Source organism: Hippopotamus amphibius, chromosome 6 (genome assembly GCF_030028045.1).
Source record: "Hippopotamus amphibius kiboko isolate mHipAmp2 chromosome 6, mHipAmp2.hap2, whole genome shotgun sequence".
NCBI classification, from domain to species: Eukaryota; Metazoa; Chordata; class Mammalia; order Artiodactyla; family Hippopotamidae; genus Hippopotamus; species Hippopotamus amphibius.
Window position 1 is genome coordinate 101,069,713 of NC_080191.1, and position 21,920 is coordinate 101,091,632.

The 21,920-nt window shown below is 39.5% G+C and overlaps 1 protein-coding gene across 1 annotated transcript in view; it reads left to right on the plus strand.

Moving 5' to 3' along the window:
• The window catches only part of MRPL3 (mitochondrial ribosomal protein L3), a 45,616-nt gene that overhangs the window by 9,479 nt on the left and 14,217 nt on the right, over nucleotides 1-21,920 (plus strand). Inside the window, exons 5-7 of the mRNA XM_057739100.1 lie at nucleotides 5,377-5,476; nucleotides 7,083-7,143; nucleotides 21,350-21,458. Of these exons, the coding sequence (XP_057595083.1) occupies nucleotides 5,377-5,476; nucleotides 7,083-7,143; nucleotides 21,350-21,458 (270 nt within the window). The remainder of the gene's footprint in view (nucleotides 1-5,376; nucleotides 5,477-7,082; nucleotides 7,144-21,349; nucleotides 21,459-21,920) is intronic.

The window sequence follows — 21,920 nt, forward strand, 5'->3', positions numbered from 1 at the left end:
TTTCATGGCTGAGTAATATTCCAGTGTGTGTGTGTGTGTGTTTGTGTGTGTGTCCATTCATCTATTGATGGACACTTAGGTCACTTTCATATCTTAGCTATTGTAAATAATGCTGTGATGAACATAGATATGTGTATATCTTTTTGTATTAGTGTCTTTGTTTTCTTTGGAAGAATATCCAGAAATAGATTAACTAAATTATATGATATTTCTATCTATTTTTAATTTTTGAGGAAACTCCATACCATTTTCCATAGCAGCTGCACCCATTTACATACCCATCAGTGTGTGAGGGTTCCCTTTTCTCCGCATCTTCTCCAAAACTTGTTGTTTCTTTTCTTTTTGATAATAGCCATTCTGACAGGTGGGAGGCAATATCTTGTGGTTTTATTTGCATTTCCCTAATGGCTAGTGATGTTGAACATTTTTTCATGTGTCTGTTGGTGATCTGTATGTCTTTGGAAAAGTGTCTATTCATGTCTTCTGCTTGTTAATTGAGTTGCTGGGTTTCTATTGCTGTTGTATGAATTCCTTGTATATTTTGAATGTTGACCCCTTATGAGAGATATCTTTTGCAAATATCTCCTCCCATTCAGTAGGTGGTCTTTATCTTGTTAATAGTTTCCTTCACTTTTTAGTATGACGTAACCCCAATTATTTATTTTTGCTTTTGTTTCCCTTGCCTGAGGAGACAGATGCAAAAAAATTTTGCTAAGATCTATGTCAAAGATCATACTATGTTTTCTTCTATGAGTTTTATGGTTTCAGTTCTTACATTTAAGTCTTTAATCCATTTTGAGTTTATTTTTGTATATGATATGAGAAAGTGGTCCAGTTTGATTCTTTTGCATGTAGCTGTCCAGTTTTTCCAGCACCACTTATTGAAGAGGCTGTCTTTTCTCCATTGTATATTCTGGCCTCCTTTTTCATAGATTAGGTGACCATAGGTGCGTGGGTTTATCTCTGGGCTTTCTATCCTGTTCCATTGATCTATAGTTCTGTTTTTGTGCCATTACCATGCTGTTTTGATTACTGTAGCTTTGTAGTATGGTTTGAAATCAAGAAGTGTGATACCTCCAGCTTTGTTCTTGTTTCTCAAAATTGTTTTGTCTATTCTGGGTCTTTTGTGTTTCCGTATACATTTAGAATTTTTTTTGTTTTGGTTCTGTGAACAATGCCATTGTTTTTGATAGGGATTGCATTGAATCTTTACATCACCTTAGGCAGTATGATTATTTTAACAATACTAATTCTTCCAGTCCATTAGCATGGTATATCTTTCCTTTTCTCTGTAGCATCTTCAGTTTCTTTCATCACTGTCTTTTAGTTGTCCAAGTGTGGGTCTTTTACCTCCTTGGTTAGATTTATTCCTAGGTATTTTTTTTTATGCAATTGCAAATGGGTTTTTTTTCTTAATTTCTCTTTCTCTTTCTGATAATTCATTGTTAGTATACAGAAAAGCAACAGATTTCTGTACATTAATTTTGTGTCCTGCCACTTTACAGAATTCATTTATTCTAATAAGTTTTTTTGATGGCATCTTTTAAGATTTTCCATATATAGTATCTTGTCATCTGCAAACAGTGATAGTTTTATTTCTTCCCTTCCAGTCTGGATTATTTTTATTTCTTTTTCAAGGAGCCGCATTTTTAAATGAAAACTTCTGTGTTTGCTTTTGTGGAAGAAGTGAGTGTGATAGATGATGAAAAGCAGGGGCCTTGGTAACAGCGATGTTGAATGTCAGTCTTAGATTTTAGCATATGGGACGTGAAACCATAGAGAATGATGAGAGTGCGTGTATGTTGTCACTCTTGGAGGAAAGCATAGCCCCCCGAGGGAACTCTGTGGGGTGGAGAACAATCTTCTGTGGATATCTGGAGTAGAGCTGCTCAACGTTTGTTGCGTGGTCCACTGCAGTGCTCTAGGGAGAGTCTTGCAGGCTGTGGTCTGATCCAGAACCTAAAGCTCTCTGCTTACAGGCCAGTGCCACCCAATGTCATGTCCACTGAGAGCAGCCTACTCAGTGATTATAAAGGACACAGTTCTTATTTCAAGTCGAAATTAGCAAGTGCCTGAAGTTTGCTGCATATTCAAATACATGTTCTTCAGAGAAATGTGGCTTATCACTGAAGCTGGGCCTAGACATGTGTTTAACAGACTTTCAATGAGCTTTGGGAGTACACAGTGGGGCAGGTTATAAGCCAGGAGATTGGCGTGGACAGGCACAGGTAAGCTTACGTAGAGCGCTGCGGCTCATGGCGGCCCTGCAGGTGCTCCATTTAGGAAGGCAGATATTGTTGATTATATTCTCATGAAAGAGGCTCTTCATGTCAGGAAGTGTAAAGTGGTACAGCTTTTTGCTAAGTCTTACAGCAATCTATAGCAAGAGTCTTAAGAATTAAAAAAAAAAAAAAAAAAAGACACCAGGTCATTATGGTAAGGAAATGAGTTGTCCATAAAGTTTTCTATTCATGGATATTTTCTATTCAAGGATATTTACAATAGCAGGAAAAAAAGTGGGGTGGAGGGAAGCGCAGACAGTAGGACCTACCAGGGGCTGGCAGTGGAGCAGCCACTAACGTCTCTTCTCTCGAGAAGCTTACGTTTTGGTGGGGTTGGGGGTGAGACAGGGAAGCTATTGCACAGAAAATAAACAGTTTTAAAAATGTGTATTGTGACAGATGGAAGGAGGTGCTTTGAAGGTTAATAAAGTGGGCTGAGGGCATTGCCAGAGACAGAAAGTGGTGCTGTTTTAGGTAGAATAATCAGGAAAGGTAAGTTGATATTTGGGTGGAGACCTAAATAAGTAAGGGAGTATATCATACAGAAATTGGCAGAGGTGAGAGGAGAGACATAGGTGAGGGAGGTTGAGAGGCACAGACTTCCAGGTGCAGAATAAATGAGTCACAGGTGTGAAATGTACAGTGTGAGGAATACAGTCAAAAACTACGTAATATGTTTGTGACAGACGGTAACTAGACTTATCACTGTGTAATGCATAGAAATATTGCATGGCTTTGTTTTGCATCAGGAAGTAACAGGGTTATCAGTCAGTTATACTTCAACAAACAAATTCATGGGAAAAGATTTTGGATTTGTGGTTACCAGAGGAAGGTAATGGGGGAGGGGGAATTGGATGAAGGTGGTCAAAAGGTACAAACTTTCAGTTATAAGGTAAATAATACTAGGGATGTCATGTACAACATGATAAATATAATTAACACTGCAGTACATCATATATGAAAGTTATTAAAAGCAAATCCTAAGAGTTCTCATCACAAAGAAAAAATTTGTTCTTTTAATTTTTTGTGTGAGATGATGGATGCTCACTAAATTTACTGTGGAAATCATTCCATGATGTATATAAGTCAAGTTGTTATTCTGTACACCTGTAATAATAAGGCAGACATTTTCTACAGTTGTAAATAGCATAGGCAGTTTAAGACTATGGAGAGGAAGGGGAAAAGGGAAAAAAAATCTGGCAAAATGGCATTTCAGGCAAGGAGACCAGTGTGTGCAAAGGATCTGAGGCTGTTGTTTAGTGAGTTCTCAGACTGGTCCCTGAGACAGGGCGAGCCAGGAGGAGAGTAGGTGGTACAGAACCTTGTAAACCATGGTGAGGACTTGGGACTCGATTCTGCACGAGATTCAGGCCATTGTGGAGACTGACGTAGCTTGAGTTTAGAAGGATCATGCCAACCTGTGAATGGAGAACACACCAGGGAGTCAGGAGTGTGGAAGTCGGAGACCTGATAGGAGGCTACTGAGATAATCCAGACCATATACGGCTGGCTGGCTGGGGGGCTGGCGGTGGGAGTGAGAAGTGGCTGATGAGGCTACAGGAATGGCTGATCGATGGACTTGGGATGTGAGAAAGAGAAGAGTCGTAGGTGACCACAGAATTTTTGGTCTAAAGAGAAGTACCTAGCTGCTGTTTATTGAGATTTGGAAGATGAGGAGAGCAGGCCTGGCGGGGTGGGGGGCATGTTGAGTTCAAGTTTAGAAGTGTTTAAACTTGAGTTGTTGTATGATATCAAAGTGAAATGTTGACTTGGCAACTGGGCAGAAGAATTTGTAGTTCAGAGTAGAATTTGCCTGCGTGTTAGAAAGGTGAGTCATCAGCATGGAAAGAGCCAGAGGGGGAGCTGCAAGTCCCGTGCAGGCCTTCCGAGGAGACAGCCGCGCCTGTGCCGAGCGTTGTGCGTGCTGACCAGCGCCTCCGGGGGTGCTGACCAGCACGTGCCATTGAGTATTAGGGGCTGGAAGCCCCGATGAAAGTGGGCTTGAGAGAGCGGGAGGAGCGCTGTCGTGGGTAGGCACAGAAGGATTAGCTGGAGGGCACTGTGGCCGAGGAAGAGGTTTTGTTTTAACGCAAGTTATTGTGATTCTCTGTATGTGGATAGGAAGGCTCCAGTGGAAAGAGGGAACTATTGATTCAGAAGATGGAGAAGACAGTATCAGGAGTAGAGCCATTGCGTAGGTGAGGGGTGCTAGGAGTCAGCACGCAGCGAAGGATTCGGCTTTAATGAGAGCATGGACAGTTCATCTGTCGCTGTGGTTCCCAGCCCCAGATTCACATCAGAACCAGATGGAGTGCTGAAAAAACGCTGGCGCCTGGATGTCCCCTTAGACCAAGTGAAGTTACAGCCTCTGAGCTGAGGCCCTGGCCTTGGTGTTCTCTGAAAGCTGCCCACTTGCTTCTTGTGCACCTGGAGTGGGTGGGAGGGTGACAGTACGTAAAGCTGGTACAGGCAGTTTGATTGATTTGGTACTAAAAGCTTGGGGAAGGGCTCCTGGTTCTTCTGGGTTTTTTCTAGTGAAATAAGAAGCAATGTTATCAGCTCCAAACAAAGAGGAGGGGAGAGTGCTGGAGGCTTTAAGAGGATGTGACAGAGTTGCCTTGGGGAGTGAAAGGGATGTAACAGGGGAATGTGGTTGGCCAGGCCACACTGGAACTCACTCTGAGGTCTGTGGTCGTACATTTGAGTGTGACCTGTCATGTTTTCTCCCAGCTGCTTGGACGCAGCAGGGAAATTCGAGTAAAATTTCCCAGGATTGGGGTTCTTGATACAGTCAAGATCAAATCCAGTCAAAATCCAAATATGAGCACAACTATATTTCCTTTCCTGTGGAACAGAAGTCTTTCCCCATATACCTTATATGCGCTACTCTATACCAATTATTTGGACCCCAAGTGTGATGGACAAAAGCTCACCTCCCTTAAATAAGGGGAATAGGGTATTCTTTGTTCATTAGAGAAGAAGAATGCTCTTTGATTTGTTTTCTGGGGTGTTAGTAACATGGTTTAGATCTCTCTGTGTTAAATTCTGCCTTTCATATTTAATGTGTTACTTATGTGTGCTGCTTTTCCTCTAGAAATCTACATCTATATTGAAATTTTACCAAGAACTTGGATTGCCTCCAAAAGAGAAAGTTAAAATCTTTCATGTAACAGATAATGCTGTAATTAAACCAGGTAATCTGAGGCCGGGGAGAGGAGGGAGGTAAAAATACCCAAATATGTGATTTACTTAATGTCAGCCCTGTCAGTAAAGCTGAATTCACAATACAAAGTCCCAAACATTTATTTTTAGATATAAAACCGTATCTGGTTTAATCACTAGGGACAAACAAGTCTTTTTCTTTTTTAAGTGGAAATAACTGTGGAGGAGTCTTTGTTTTCCACAAAAGAGGGAGGGATGCTTTTGTTTGTAATGTACAGAGTTTCACATTTGGAAAAGTCACTCCAAATAAATAAACGAACTTTTAAAACATGAAGTTCACTGTCTGTAGGCTGGCATTTTATTAAGAGAAGAATAGACTCTCACTGAGATAGAATAATATGAGGAAATGTAGCCTGAAACAGGAAAGTGACTGACCATAGCACCTTGATGTAAAGGTTCTTACTTAAAAATTCCAAAGTATTTTACCTACTCCATGGAATGTCAGAAAGTAAGATTTGGCAATATTGGTTCATATAGTTAATGGCATTTTGATGTCTTTGAACTTCAGAAAAGCTCCCTGATCTCTTGAACTTGAGTTCTAACAAGTAGACTGTAGAAGGATGTTTTCAGATTTGATATTTTAATACCGGAACTGAATTTCTTGAAGTAGGAGCAGTTGCAATAGGCCTTATTAATTGGAGTGGTAGAGTCAGGCTTGATATAAGCTAGAATCGAAGGTATTTTTTGAAGTGCAGATTTTTCATCTTTGAGGTAAAGTAAATGGAGTTAAACTAACAAGTATAAAAATTAAGTCCACGTTAACTTTTGCTGTAGCTCAAACCATATGATATTGTTTTTGTGTGGGGGGGTGAAAAATGGTCATATGTTAGCAATTCAGGTTATTCAACCTCATAGAAATTCAGTCACTTTTTAATCTCCCCTATTTTTTCTTACTTTAAGGTTTTTCTCTGCTCTTGTAAATCCATGTTGGGTCCTACCTAAAGGATGCTACCCTCTCAAACCCTACTGCACTTTACTCCCTGTTTTAAACAAAAGTTAGCTTTTGATTACTTTCTGTGCTACATTGGTTCCAGCTTTTTAAAAAAAAGTCTCTTACTGGATGGTGTTAATGTTGATTCCTATTTTTAGATAACTTATCTCCAATAGGAAAAAAAAAAAAAAAAAAGACTTGATCCAGCCCCAGTGTTTTTTGAGTCATTCTCTGATTTTTATTTTTCTTATTTGAGATGGGAAATTCCTCGTAATATATTGTTACTCACAGAAACGACCAAGAATCTTGTGTGTTTACCAGCAGGGACAGTGCTGTCACAGAAGTTGCCTGTTTCAGCCAGCATCATGTTGGCTTCTGTGAAGGCACAAGCATATCAGTGGTCATGGGCCTTGGCCCCTCCAGCACCATGTGCCCCATGCTTCAGCCTACATACAGTCCATTAAAATATGTTTGCTGAGCAGTTTTATTTTATTGTTGATGTTTCTAAGAATTAAAATTGCAGAAGAGACTCTCCTGATATTTTGAAATGTGATCGCTAGAAGGCTTCCTGTATATAGTTTATGTTTGATGCAGTTGTTTCTGGGCTGACAAATTTCATACTGATTTTTTGTTTTCTTTTCATAAAGGCACCCCTCTTTATGCTGCTCACTTTCGCCCAGGACAGTATGTGGATGTCACAGCCAAAACGTAGGTCCACCGAACAGGTTTTTTTACTTTTGTTTTCCTTGTATATTAAAAAACATCTGAGTGAATGAAAGAAGTGCAGTCTTTCAAAGTCACTGTGTGAAGGATAAGTAACAAATATTCTCATTCATAATTCTAATCCTTAATGTTACTGATGGTACCGGTTTGTAAATTGCACTGAATTAGTTGCATGTGAAGAGTTCACATTGGGTTACAGCTGTTAAACTGAGATGTGTGCTTCTTGAGGTGGGATTAAGAGAAAGATCACACTACTTAGGTCCCTTGTGGGTTGGGCCCACGTCTGTTTGAAGACCAAAGGCTGCATACAGTTTGCTGGTGAAAGAGACAGGCAGCGGTTACATTACAGGCATCTTGTACTATTTGTGATAGTTGTGCTTAAGGTTCCCCTAGGTAACTAACTGAAAAGCATTTTTGGAACTCTTAAAATCCTGTCAGGAGCTGGAAGAAGAAATAGGATTACACCTTAGGCCTCTTCAACAGCATGGCATCATCTCTTGGCACTAGGAAGAGACCTATTCCATAAAAGCAAAATATTGTGTTATACATAAACAAGGGTTCAGATTTGGTAGAAATTAACACTTAATTGTCACTCTAACAGAAATGCTGACTTTGAATCATACTTACTCTGGGTGGTGGTATTTGGGATACTGTAGTTTTTTTATATCTTACCGTCTGTTAAGATAAGCTCAGTACTGGCTAGATAATCTCCAGGAAACATTTAGATCTTACAGATTTAGTGTTTCAAAAATCAGTTGAGGTTATCTCACTATTGAATGAAGTCACCAAGCCCTTAAATATGTTTATATAGAAATTGTTCAATATCAGTTGTTAGAATCCACATGGTCTAGGCAAAGCTTAACTCCATATATCAGCTTTTGTCTGTGTGACTTGCAAGATGTTAGTTCCCCAAGCAGGGATCAAACCCAGGCCCATGGCAGTGAAAGTGCTGGGTCTTAACCACTGGGCCACCAGGGAATTTCCAGGCTCTTGTGCATTCTTGTTTCTTGTTCTATCAACATAGATGATAGTTTCACTGCTTTATGTGCCTGGGTTTTCTTTTGGAATATTCTGACTGAGAACCCTTTGAAAAATGAACAGTGGCTCACAGGTGCTCCGGGATAACCTTAGGATCACAGTGACTGAGCCAGAGCAGCTTCATATATCCTAGGAAACCAGATAAACCCAGCGCAGGTTTCCTGAATGCAGTCAGATGCTTCTTCACTTCCACATTGTTACTGCCTACTTTTAACACGGGGCATTGCGCACAGGTCCTAGGGGCCGTAACTTTTGATTACCTATTTAGAAATGGAGGAGGCTAGGGTGGTGCTGGAGGAGAGGAGAGTGGGGCCTCTTTAAAGAGATTGTGAACGTTCCTCTCTTTTTCCCTGCTTCCTGATTGCTGTGAACTCATTCCTACTTGCTGGGGTGAAATTAGTGCTCTCTTGGTAACATTTGTCCTGCCTGCCCTATGAAGAACTCAAAATATCAGAGCTATAAAGCTCTGGTTTTGGTAGGTGGGGAGACGTGTGTGTTGTGAATCAGATGGTTTTACTTTTTAAATTCCTTAATTATTATATATAATAAAATACCTCACGGTAATTTGTTAATTTGCACACAGTTAATAGTGTTGGAAGCCCTGCAAAGTCATCCTTTTTTAGCAGATGCCTTGTAGCAGTGTTTGTGACTAGCTTGGATTAGAGCCTAGCCTTTCAGTGCCTATGTTCAGTAGATGCTTTCATTTCATATGCTAGTGTTGGGTTTCCTTGGCTTCTTAAAAGCTATTTTTAAAACTTCAGCCTTCTCCTTGTGAGTGTAAAAGTGGAAGGATTTTGTTTTGTGTTTTAAGATCATGTACCTAGAAAACGTGTGTGTACAGCCATGTACCAGCCTCAGGACTGGATGGCTGCTGAGAGCTGGGAGAGTAGTGAGCCCTGGGATTTAGAGGAGTTGACATTCTACTCTGGAGAAGGGCGACCTGCATTTGAGAAGACCCTCACTGTTGTGTGGGCTGCGGTACCATCCTCTGTTTGACTTTGACTGTGTAATGTGTGCACTGTACTCTGGTGTGCATACCTTTTCGGGGTGTTACCTGAAATCAGAATGAAACCGACTTTGACCCTTCGCTAAATGTTGCCGGTGGCCTCCGCTCTTGTGGCTGGCATGTGCTTGTGGGTGGCCTCAGGGTGCTTGTAAGTGCTTGCGAATTTACAGAACTCTGTCCTCCTCATGTGGAGATGTTTTGGATTCCTCCTGGGTGCAGACTTGGGTCTCATGTACACACGGTCCTGGTGGAAGCTGTCTGTTTACTGCTGACTTTCCCGTGCAAGTGTACATGCGCGCACACATGAATTTGCTTGCTTTTCTTTCTCCTTTTTAAATTCTTCTGTCTCATCTCCCTGATGCTTCTCATTTTTTTTTTTTTTTTGGACAGTTCCGCATGCTTGGAGTTTTAGCCTTCGCAGCCAGTGAGAATGTTTTTTTTCCTTCTTGACTGTAAATAGAACCGTTGTCTTTTGGGCATAGGCTCTGAGTCCTTGCAGTTTCTTGCTGTGGCTCACCTACAGGCAGAGATTTTCTACCTTGTCCTCCATTTTCAGCCCCTGTTTTAAAATTTTGAAACTTCTGGGCTCCATTGTCTTGATTATTAATCCTGTTACAGGTGTAAACACTAGAGGAAAAATGGGGCCGTGACATGGTTAGGTCAGATGAGGGACATGGGTTCACAGCCTGGAGCATCAGTTCCTGCACCTGAGTGGGCCTCAGAATCTCCAGGAGGGCTTCCTAAGCGCCACCCTCCCACCAGTCCTTAGGTTCCTTAGATCTGGGCTGGTGCCGGAGGGTTTGCATTTCTCACAAGTTCCCAGGTGGCATGGGTGCTGCTAGTCCAGAGACCACACTTTGAGAACCAGTGGGCTTGGAGGGTGGTCAGGAGCTCACCGGTGGAACCGCTTTTCCTGCCTCTCCTTCACCCAGAGAGTCCCAGTGCCTGCCTTTTCTCAGCTCTACTCAAATGATAACACACAACATCTGTTTTAAAGCAGGCAAATCTAATCCATCCAGTTTCAAATGACATTGTCAGTAAAAACAGGCCTCTGCATCACCCACATTGTAGTTGGCACGGAACTGGAAACTGGTCTCCTTAGTGACTGGCTGCGTCATCTCCTTTCCATTAGAAGTTAATCTCAGACTTTTTTCTAAGTGAAATTCTTCATTTTTCTCATGTTGAAATGATATTTGTTAAGTTTGCACTTATATTTTGAGTATTTCAAGTTTTTTACCTATACCTTCAATTTTAGTTGCTGGATTAAATATACTTAAGAAATAACTAACTAAATAAGAAAAATTAAAATGGAAAAATACTAATTTAAGAAAATACTGTGTTAATAGAATCTGTCTACTTCAAGAATGAAATTGTCTGCAGGCATTTTTTTTTAAGTGACCAGTAACCAACTGTAGCAGCCTCTTCTTTAAGCCTTCCTTAAATTTTTAAAATGTTTGTCTTTTGATGATTGCATTGGGAAATCTGCTTATGTTGAAAGATACATTGTGTTTACCTGTGCTGACTTTGGGTATAATTTTCTATATAAATAAGTAAACTTACCATTGTTGCTTTGGAGTGGGAGGTGAATGTATATTTAGTGGAGTTCTTTTTAATTTTTACTTTTAAACCAGAAATAGTTTTTCATCTTAAAGGGTCTGAGTATACAAATTCTATTTAGATTATATGGGAAAGATCTTTACATCTACTTTATAAAACCATTCTAGCAGAATAATTTTTCAGTTTTCATTATGCTATAAATAGATAATAAGACCTGGTCTTTGAAATATGTCAGTTTTATGTAATTTATTATAAATAAAATGTAAAGTCTAGCATATATAATGATACTTTCCCCACACCACCACCACTCCCCACTCCCCTTCCTAGGACCCTTTTAAAGATTATGTTCTTGTTTTGTAATGGCAATTCACTCCTCTGTAACTTCTCATAAATGATGGGTTTGGGGGTCTAATGTTTTCCCTTTCTTTTTCTCTCTGTTTTGAGGAGGAAACATCTCTAAATAGTATATAAAGAGTGGGTGAGATAAAGTGTGACTGTTGATTCTGCCCTTAACATAGGATGTTTAGTGCATTTTCTGTTGAATCCTAGCAGTGCTTATTTTAACTTGTAGAGTTTTTCCTTTTTTTAAGGAAATAAATCAGGAAAGAATGAAAGTAAAATAAACAGAATGAAACTGTAAAAGTGCATTCTTCATTGTTCAGGAAAAAATGTTGGGTTTCTGTCTCAGAGGACTTCAAGGACACAGGTGTGGTGATGCATCCATGACAGTGGGCATGGGGGCCTTTCCTGGCAGGTGTCGTGCTGAACTTTGACTTCCTGACAGTGGTGTGCCCAAAGTAATGTCGTGAATCCCAGACTGAAATCAGAAAACAGCTCATTCAGCTACTAAAAAGATTTTTTCTTTCTAGATGAAAGATAATCTAAAAATCTGTCTACGAGTCTGAGCTGATTAAAACAGCCCATATATTTTCAGGCATAATCTTATTGCTTTAATAGCAATTTCTGGCATAATCTTACTATTTTTGAAGTTATCGGTGCCCTTTAGTTCTCATTACCCTTTGGCCTCAAAATAGAAAAACAGGCGCTTGCTTTGATAATGATACTTACTTCAGGTGATTAAAAAGCTGGATAGGTTCTTAACAAAGCGGAGACTCTGGGCTGTGTGCGCAGTCCTGCACACGGTCCCTGCCAACGGGTTGTTCTGTCTGGGGGGTGTTTGCTGGGAAGCTCCCAGGGAACAATTGCTCTCCAGCCCTAATCATTTGCAATTTTATTTCACTTTTAATGTTACTTTATTTGCTAGTTATTCAAAGCAGTACATTTTTAAGCATGCTAGTGAAACAATTTTCAAAATGAGTAAGCTATAGAGGGAAATAGTCTCTAAAAAACAATCCTCCTTCAGTCAGTCAAAGTGAGTGTCTCATCAGAGGTATCTAGGGAGTGGCTTAAAGCATGGCTCTGCTTCTCAGCAGCTCTGTGACCTAAACAGCTTTGTTAACCTCTCTGTCACCTGAGCTTTAACAAGAGACCACTTACAGCACCTTACCTCACAGCCTTGTTGGAAAGATTGAATGAGATCATGCACAGGGGCTCTTAGCTCAAGATCTGGAACATAATAAATGCTCAGGAGCATTGGCTGCTATCGCTATTGCTGATATTACTGGGTTTTCATTTGTTTCAAAATTTTAAAGGAAAATTGTTTTCTCAATAGGAAGTATCTTTTTAAATGAATTAACATTGTCATTAGAAATTCAATTGTGGTATTTTCTAATACATCAGATTATTGCCTCTTACTTAGACTGTTTTGTATAGCAAAGTAGTAGGTAATTTTAAGAATACATAATACCTTCTGCATCTAGAATTTACAGTGTAATGAGGATGCCCTTGAAATAGCTCCTTGCTTCTCTGATATGCTACTTCATTTTTGCTCTACTCTGTTTCTCAAGAGACAGTATGACCTGGGTTGAAGCATGACCAGATGCTTTCATTTACCAGGGATTTGACCTTGCGCAAGTGGCTTAACTTCTCTGGATGTAGATTCTGTATCTCTAACATAATGGTTTGGGAGTAAATGGTTTCTGAGGTTCCTTTCTTTCTTTTTTTTTTTTTTCCAGTGTGGGTTTTTGTTAGGTTTGGGGGGGGGGGTTATTTTTTTGTATTTATTTATTTATTTATTTATTTGGGGGGTTGTTTTAAGTATAGTTGATTCACAACATTGTGTTAGTTTCAGGTGTATAGATAGCAAAGTGATTGAGTTATACATATATACATATATCCTTTTTCATGTTCTTTTCCATTATGGTTTATTACAAGATATTGAATATAGTTCCCTGTGCTATACAGTAGGTCCTCGTTGGTTATCTAGTTTGTATATAGTAGTTTGTATCTGCTAATCTCAAACTCCTAATTTATCCCTCCCTAGCCCTTTTCCCCTTTGGTAACGGTAAGTTTGTGTTCTATGTCTGTGAGTCTGTTTCTGTTTTGTAAATGTTCATTTGTATCATTTTTCTTTTTTTTAGATTCCACATATTCTAAGGTTCCTTTCAGTTTTAAAAATCTGTTTCCAAAAAATAATCCCTCCGTTTTCCAAGTAGCATAACTCACTGTTTTCTGTATTAACGAAGAAGTAATACTCAGAAAACTGTCTTTTCACGATATTGCAGCATTAGTTGAGGTTTTTTTTTAATGAAATCAATTTTGGGGTTGCCATTTTACCTTTTTTTTTTTTTTGGCTGCGTTGGGTCTTAGTTGTGGCACGTGGGAGTTTTGTTGTGGTGCACAGGCTCCTCTCTAGTTGTGGCGTGCAGGGTTTTTTCTCTTCTCTAGTTGTGGCGCGCAGGCTCCAGGGCACATGGGCTCTGTAGTTTGCGACACACAGGCTCTTTAGTTGAGGTGCTCAGGCTTAGTTGCCCCGCGGCACGTGGGATCTTAGTTTCCTGACTAGGGATCAAACCCGCATCCCCTGCATTGGAAAGCAGATTCTTTACCACTGGACCACCAGGGAAGTCCCTTATTTGAGTTTTTGAGTTTTCTTTTGTGAGAAGAGCAGACTGAACTCAGAACAGCACACATGGTGTTCTGGGTTTACTTAGGACAGCCAGAAAATGCTCCCTTCTGTAAGAGGACTCAAAGGAGTCACTGCACATTTCGCTCTTTGTAATATTGAATGAACTAGATTTGATGTCAGAAAGCTCTAAGCTGTGCACTCTTAGCAGTCAGTTGTTGATAAAAATGTTCCCAGATATTGATGGGAGCTTTATAGTTTTTAGACAGAAACAAAATCCCTGCACTTCAGGTCGTGCTGTCACAGATTCATCCTGGAGAGTAACAGCCATACAGATCTTACATCCAGCTTTTAACTGTATGTGATGGGACACAGAGCAACTGGAAGATTTCACCATGACTTACCTATGTGCTCAGGAGCTGTTTTACATCACTGATCGAATAGGTTTAGACAACAGCACTGAGTTGGGTAGAAATTGACACGACAAGACTCAGTGATGAGAATTTTGGAGGAATTTCTCGGAGGACTCAGAATGGATGGACTCGAGAGTACTCTTTACCTCGTGGACATTTTGTTTTTTACCTCCATATACAAATGTGTCCAGAACCATGTAGTCAAAGGCAATTTCCCACAAAGTGGGGAAATATGTGATGGGTATGTAGACCTGTGTGTCTGCTGGTAGACATTTAGGCATTTGTCACAACGTGACAGGGAAATGAGATTCATAGTAGTACTCTCTAGACACTTACAGAATGCACTTGGAAACACTGACTTATGCATTCTGTTCTGCAAGATTCTTAGAGTCAAACCTTTAAGCCCCTCCTTTCCTTTTCTTAATACAATCTTCTCGAACTTTTATAAAAGAAAAGCCCATTATACAGCATGTGGAAACTACAGGACAAATTAAAGGAAGTAATTCTCTCTCTTCCTAAGACATAGTTATAGCCAATAACAAAATTGCTCTGAGTTCTCTAGGTGGGGCGCTAGGGTTAGATGTTGCACAATCCCTGTGACTCGTGAACTTAAAGTATAGTGAGGAAATATACCAAGACACAAGGGCAATAAAGTCTAAATTTAAATCGTATCTCTGAGATTCTTTGATGAAGTTTTGGTTTTAGCAAGTATGAATACTCTAAATAAAATACATTTTTTATATTTTCCTAATTTTCAGATATGTTTCACAAAATTTGGAACTTCTAATGTGTTCTTAGCTGATTTGGATTTTCCTTTATTTGGTTTTTTCTGCTGTCAATTAATTAAAAACTGCAGCAGAAAAAGGGTGGGAGAGATAAAAGTGTATTAACATGTTTTGTATCCTTTTTAGTAAACTGAAGGTTTTATTTTGTGACCTGTGAAAACCTTAGGTTTGAACTGTGCATGGGTATGCTAAGTATAGATTTGTTCATTTTTTGCTTTTGTTTCGTTTTTGTTCTCCAGTTGGATGACAACTGAGAGAAACAACAGAATAGACACCTGTGCCCCACCCCTATGGAGCAACAGGTGCCCTCTGTTCCCCATGGTCTCAATTCAGCCAGTGATTTGTCATGTCACCTGTGTCGTATCCTGTTGTTTAAAGTTATTTATTAAAGAGGCTCTCATTGTACACAGTATAACAACATGATGTGTCCTAGAACTAGATTGAAAAACAGTCTGTAATTAGCTGACAGTAATTAGAACTTTCAGAATACCACTTTGATTTTGTAATCATTTGCTGGTAAAATGAGCTAAATTATCTTCTGCAATTTACCTGGAATGTTTTTTTTACCAGTGCACACATGCACTCTCTCTCTTTAAGCGGGAGATGAATCAGTTTGAGAACTCAGAAGGTACCAACAAACTTTCTACCAAGAATGACCAGTGTTAGAATGCCGTGTTTTGAAAATACACTCATTTTAGATATGGCATTGCCAGTCTTTTTCTTTAAAGTGTGTTATTTGCCAAACAATATCATAAGTTCAAATGACTCTTTAGGTACTTCTTTTTTATCTTTAAATTGCAAAGCATTTATTTTTCAAATACCAGTAGATTCTAAAATTCAGTGTTAAGTAGAAATATTTGTTGTTTCTGAAACAAAATTTCAGTAAAATATTTGATCATCATAGTTTTCCTTCTTAGATGTTAACCTTGCAAAGTTTATAGTGACTTTTCAATGAATATATGTTAAATAAATTTCTTTTTTAGCTGTTTGATCAAGGATAAGCATTTTGAGTTTTTGAGTAAAAAAAGAATTATGTGCAGGCATGCCTCAGAGATATTGCAGTTTGGTTCAGAGTGAAGTAAGTCAGGAAGAGAGAGACATGTTGTATGATATCACTTATATGTGGAATCTAGAAAAATGGTACAGATAAACTTATTTGCAAAGCAGAAATAGAGTCACAGAGGTAGAAAACAAACTTGCGGTTACCAAAGGGGGAAGAGTGGGGTGGGATGAATTGGGAGATTGGGAATGACATATATGCACTACTGTATATAAAATAGATAACTCATGAGAACCTACTGTATAGCACAGAGAACTCTATACTCAGTGCTTTGTGGTGACTTAAATGGGAAGGAAATCTAAAAAGGAGTAGGTAATGTGTGTATGTATAACTGATTTACTTTGCTTACAGCAGAAACTAACAACATTGTAAAGCAGCTATATACTCCAATAAAAATTCAAAACAAAACGAAACAAAAACACGAATGGCCAAAAGGTGCTTGACTGTCATCTGATCACGCAAGGTTGACACAAACCTGTCAAAATTATAAAAACCACAAAAAAAAAAAGAAAGAAAATAAAATAAAAACCACAGTGTCTGTGGAGCACAATAAAACAAGGTGTGCTGGTCAGTGCACACCATAAGTGATGTGTTCAGTTGATGAATGTGAAAAAGCTATATTTAAATTATTCATATACAAATAGCTTTTGACCTGTGATTTGATATTATTCAGCTGTTATAGTCTACACATATTCGTATTGTCTTTTATGTTGATTTCTTGATTTATCTGAAACAAACCATCTTAGTCATGTGGGCTTACGTCAATCCATTACTCTCTGATAATTCTTTGTTAAATGCATAGTAAAGTCCTCGTGGAAATAACATACTTTTCCAAATTTTTTGTGATTGGTTCTTTTTGTAAATGTCCTAAACTATGCACTATTTATTTAATAATAGTTAAATTAAGGGAACACAACATTAAAAATATGTTGACCTATTATCTAATGAAAGGTGGAACAAAAGTGTCTGTCATACTATTAAGAGTCTATAAAAACATGCCTGGTAGAGTCTTTTTATTTATTTATTTATTTATATTTGGCTGCATTGGGTCTTCATTGCTGCGCATGGGCTTTTCTCTAGTTGTGGCGAGTGGGGGCTGCTTTTCATTGCAGTGCACAGGCTTCTAATTGCAGTGGCTTCTCTTATTGCGGAGCACGGGCTCTAGGCGCACGGGCCTCAGTAGTTGTGGCACTTGGGCTCAGTAGTTGTGGCTTGCAGGTGCTAGAGCGCAGGCTCAGTAGTTGTGGTGCATAGGCTTAGTTGCTCCACGGCATGTGGGTTCTTCCCGGACCAGGGCTCGAACCCATGTCCCCTGCATTGGCGGGTGGATTCTTAACCACTGCACCACCAGGGAAGTCCTGCCTAGTAGAGACTTACAGTTCATTCTAGCCCTTTCCTTGTATCATTTGTCCTGATATATTTGACAATCAGAGACAAACTTCATATAAATATTGCTTGAACCTTACATTGCATAATATTTCTCTGGTTCACAGAATTTGAAAATAGAATGGTTTTGTTTAAAAACTGAAATATTAGAGTTTTAAGAAATTGTTACTCTCTGATTTTATTTCTCCATTGGCTTCTGATTCAAACCTTTAAACCAAGATCCATCTTCTAAACTTATTCAGTGTTTAGAGCATTATTACTGTTTTATTCCATGTTCTGTTATATATTGCTGCCTGGCACATTACCCTAAAACACAACAGCCTGAAACAACAAACGTTTTAATTAATTAATTAATTTTTTTGAGGTACACCAAGTTCAGTCATCTGTATTTATACACATATTCCCGTATTCCCTCCCTCCCTCGAGTCCCCCCCACCCTCCCCTTCCCAGTCCTCTAGGCATCATCCATCCTCGAGTTGATCTCCCTTTGTTATACAGCAACTTCCCACTGGCTATCTGTTTTACAGTTGGTAGTATATATATGTCTACGCTACTCTCTCACTTCATCTCAGCTTCCCCTTCACCCTCTGCCCCCCCCAACCTCGAGACCTCCAGTCCATTCTCTGCATCTGCGTCCTTGTTCTTGTCTTGTCACTGAGTTCATCAGTACCATTTTTAGATTCCATATATGTGAGTTAGCATACAATATTTGTCTTTCTCTTTCTGACTTACTTCACTCTGTATGACAGACTCTAGGTCTATCCACCTCATTACATATAGCTCCATCTCATTCCTTTTTATAGCTGAGTAATATTCCATTGTATATATATATGCCACATCTTCCTTATCCATTCACTTGTTGATGGGCATTTAGGTTGCTTCCATGTCCTGGCTATTGTAAATAGTGCTGCAATAAACATTATGGTACATGTTTCTTTTGGGATTATGGTTTTCTCTGGGTATATGCCCAGGAGTGGGATTACTGGGTTATATGGTAGTTCTATTTGCAGTTTTTTAAGGAACCTCCAAACTGTTTTCCATAGTGGCTATACCAACTTACATTCCCACCAACAGTGCAAGAGAGTTCCCTTTTCTCCACACCCTCTCCAACATTTGTTGTTTCCAGATTTTGTGATGATGGCCATTCTGATTGGTGTGAGGTGATACCTCATTGTGGCTTTGACTTGCATTTCTCTGATGATGAGTGATGTTGAGCATCTTTTCATGTGTTTGTTGGCCATCTGTATGTCTTCTTTGGAGAAATGTCTATTTAGGTCTTCCGCCCATTTGTGGATTGGGTTATTTGCTTTTTTGGTATTAAGCTGCATGAGCTGTTTGTATATTTTGGAGGTTAATCCTTTATCCGTTGTTTCATAGGCAACTATTTTTTCCCATTCTGAGGGTTGCCTTCTAGTCTTGTTTATGGTTTCTTTTGCTATGCAAAAGCTTTTAAGTTTCATGAGGTCCCATTTGTTTATTCTTGATCTTATTTCCATGATTCTAGGAGGTGGGTCAAAAAGGATCTTGCTTTGATGGATGTCATGGAGTGTTCTGCCTATGTTTTCCTCTAGGAGTTTTATAGTGTCTGGCCTTACATGTAGGTCTTTCATCCATTTGGAGTTTATGTTTGTGTATGGTGTTAGGAAGTGTTCTAATTTCATTCTTTTACATGCAGCTGTCCAATTTTCCCAGCACCATTTATTGAAGAGGCTGTCTTTTTTCCATTGTATATTTGTGCCTCCTTTGTCAAAGATAAGGTGCCCATACGTGTTTGGGCTTACCTCTGAGTTCTCTATTCTATTCCATTGATCTTCCTTTCTGTTTTTGTGCCAGTACCATACTGTCTTGATCACTATGGCCTTGTAGTATAGTTTGAAGTCAGGAAGCCTAATTCCACCAACTCCATTTTTCCTTCTCAAGATTGCCTTGGCTATTCGGGGTCTTTTGCGTTTCCATACAAATCGTAAGATTTCTTGCTCTAGTTCTGTGAAAAATGCCATTGGTAATTTGATTGGGACTGCATTGAATCTGTAAATTGCTTTGGGTAGTACAGTCATTTTCACGATGTCGATTCTTCCAATCCAGGAACATGGTATGTCCCTCCATCTGTTTGTGTCGTCTTTGATTTCTTTCATCAATGTCTTCAATTTTTCTGCATACAGATCTTTTGCCTCCTTAGGCAGGTTTATTCCTAGGTATTTTATTCTTTTGGTTGCAATGGTGAATGGGAGAGTTTCCTTAATTTCTCTTTCTGCTCTTCCATTGTTAGTGTATAGGAATGCAAGAGATTTCTGTGCATTAATTTTGTATCCTGCTACTTTACTACACTCATCAATTAGTGCTAGCAGTTTTCTGGTAGAGTCTTTAGGGTTTTCTATGTATAATATCATGTCATCTGCAAAGAGTGATAATTTTACTTCTTCTTTTCCAATTTGGATTCCTTTTATTTCTTTTTCTTCCCTGATTGCTGTGGCTAACACTTCCAAAACTCTGTTGAATAATAATGGTGAGAGTGGACACCCTTGTTTTGTTCCTGTTCTTAGAGGGAAGTCTTTCAGTTTTTCCCCATTTAGAATGATGTTGGCTTTTGGTTTCTCACATATGGCTTTTATTATGTTGAGGTGATTTCCTTCTATGCCCATTTTCTGGAGAGCTTTTATCATAAGTGGATGTTGAACTTTGTCAAAAGCTTTTTCTGCATCTATTGAAATGATCATATGGTTTTTATCCTTCAATTTGTTGATATGATGTATCACGTTGATTGATTTGCGTATATTGAAGAATCCTTGCATCCCAGGGATAAACCCCACTTGATCATGGTGTATGATTTTTTTAATGTGCTGTTGGATTCTGTTAGCTAGTATTTTGTTGAGGATTTTTGCATCTATATTCATCAGTAGTCTGTAATTTTCTTTTTTTGTGACATCTTTGCCTGGTTTTGGTATCAAGCTGATGGTGGCCTCATAGAATGAGTTTGGGAGTGTTCCTCCTTCTGCAATATTTTGGAAGAGTTTGAGAAGGGTAGGTGTTAGCTCTTCTCTAAATGTTTGATAGAATTCGCCTGTGAATCCATCTGGCCCAGGGCTTTTGTGTGTTGGGAGATTTTTAATCACTGCCTCAATTTCCGTATTTGTGATTGGTCTGTTCATAGTTTCTCACCATCTCTGGAGTCATGACTCCCAGTGCAGCTTAGCTGGGTGCCTGTGGCTCAGGGTCCCTCACGAAGCTGCAGCCAAGGCATCAGTTAAGGCTGCAGTCAGCTCAGGGTTCGACTTGGGAGAAGTGCCTACAAGCTCATTAACATGGCCAGTGGCGAGCATCAGGTCCGCAGTTGTTGGCTAGAGAGGCCCTTGCCACATGACTCTCCATAGGATAGCTTGGCACCTGGCTTCCTTCAGAGCCGAGAGTGCAGAGATGGAAGCCAGTCTCTTTGTAACCTGGAGTCAGAGGTGATGTCTCATCACTTCTGCCGTCGTTTATTCCTTACAGGTGAATTGCTAGGTCCACACCGACAGGGGGAGGTGATTGATCACACAGGGATATGTGTACGAGGAGGTAGTTTTTTTTTTGGGGGGGGGGGGGTGTTTGTTTTTTTCCTTTTAATTTTTATTGGAATATAATTGCTTTACAGGAGGTAGGGGTCTTAGTGGTTGCCTGCTGCATCTCTTACAAGTACTTTGAACTTCTAAAATGTCCCACTTTTACTGTGTTGTTTCATGGGATTAGGATGATACAACTCCTGCTTAGCTTGCTGTTGTCTCACAATCTTGAACTGATCATTTTATGTAGAATGAGGGTCCTGGAAGGTGTGCAAACCAGGATGGAGAATAAGGCATGTTCCCTTGCAGTTTGGCTTGTATGGCCTTTTCTAGTTATTTAGATAAGGAACTTTGCTAAAACTCTCAGGTACTATCAAAGTATACAACTGGGGATATTTTACCCTCTGTTCATTATGTAAATTCTAATGTTTATCTTGTTCAGTATTGGTAAAGGTTTTCAAGGTGTCATGAAAAGATGGGGATTTAAAGGCCAGCCAGCTACTCACGGTCAAACTAAAACCCACAGGAGGCCTGGAGCTATTTCAACTGGTGTAAGTATAACTCAGTGATCCTCTTTTTAGTGCTGGGGAGTCAACTTTTATGTATATGGTGCTTTAGTCTGTCCTTGGGATCAAGTCACATCATTTGACTCTTACTCCAGGTGGGTCCTAGTAAAAGTCACACTTTTATGAGTTCTGGCCTTACTTGTTCTGGCCTTACTTACTTTCCAGAGCCAGCGTGAGTCACTGGTTATAACACCCTGCGTACTTACAGCCAGTATTCAGTACTTGTCTGCCTACTTGCTTTCCCATCACTCTCTCCCATCCTACACTCTGAAGTCAGCTGCTGGTGATCAGGGGTCAGAATGCCCTTACGTCTGGCCTCACTGGTTCCTTCACAGATTTGCTTTTGCCTTAAAACAGACCATTGGGAAAAGTTGTCGAGGCCAATATAATGATGGAGGGGAAAGTAGTAGAGAAAAAGTGGAGAGCTAGACAGTAAGAGCATAGGAA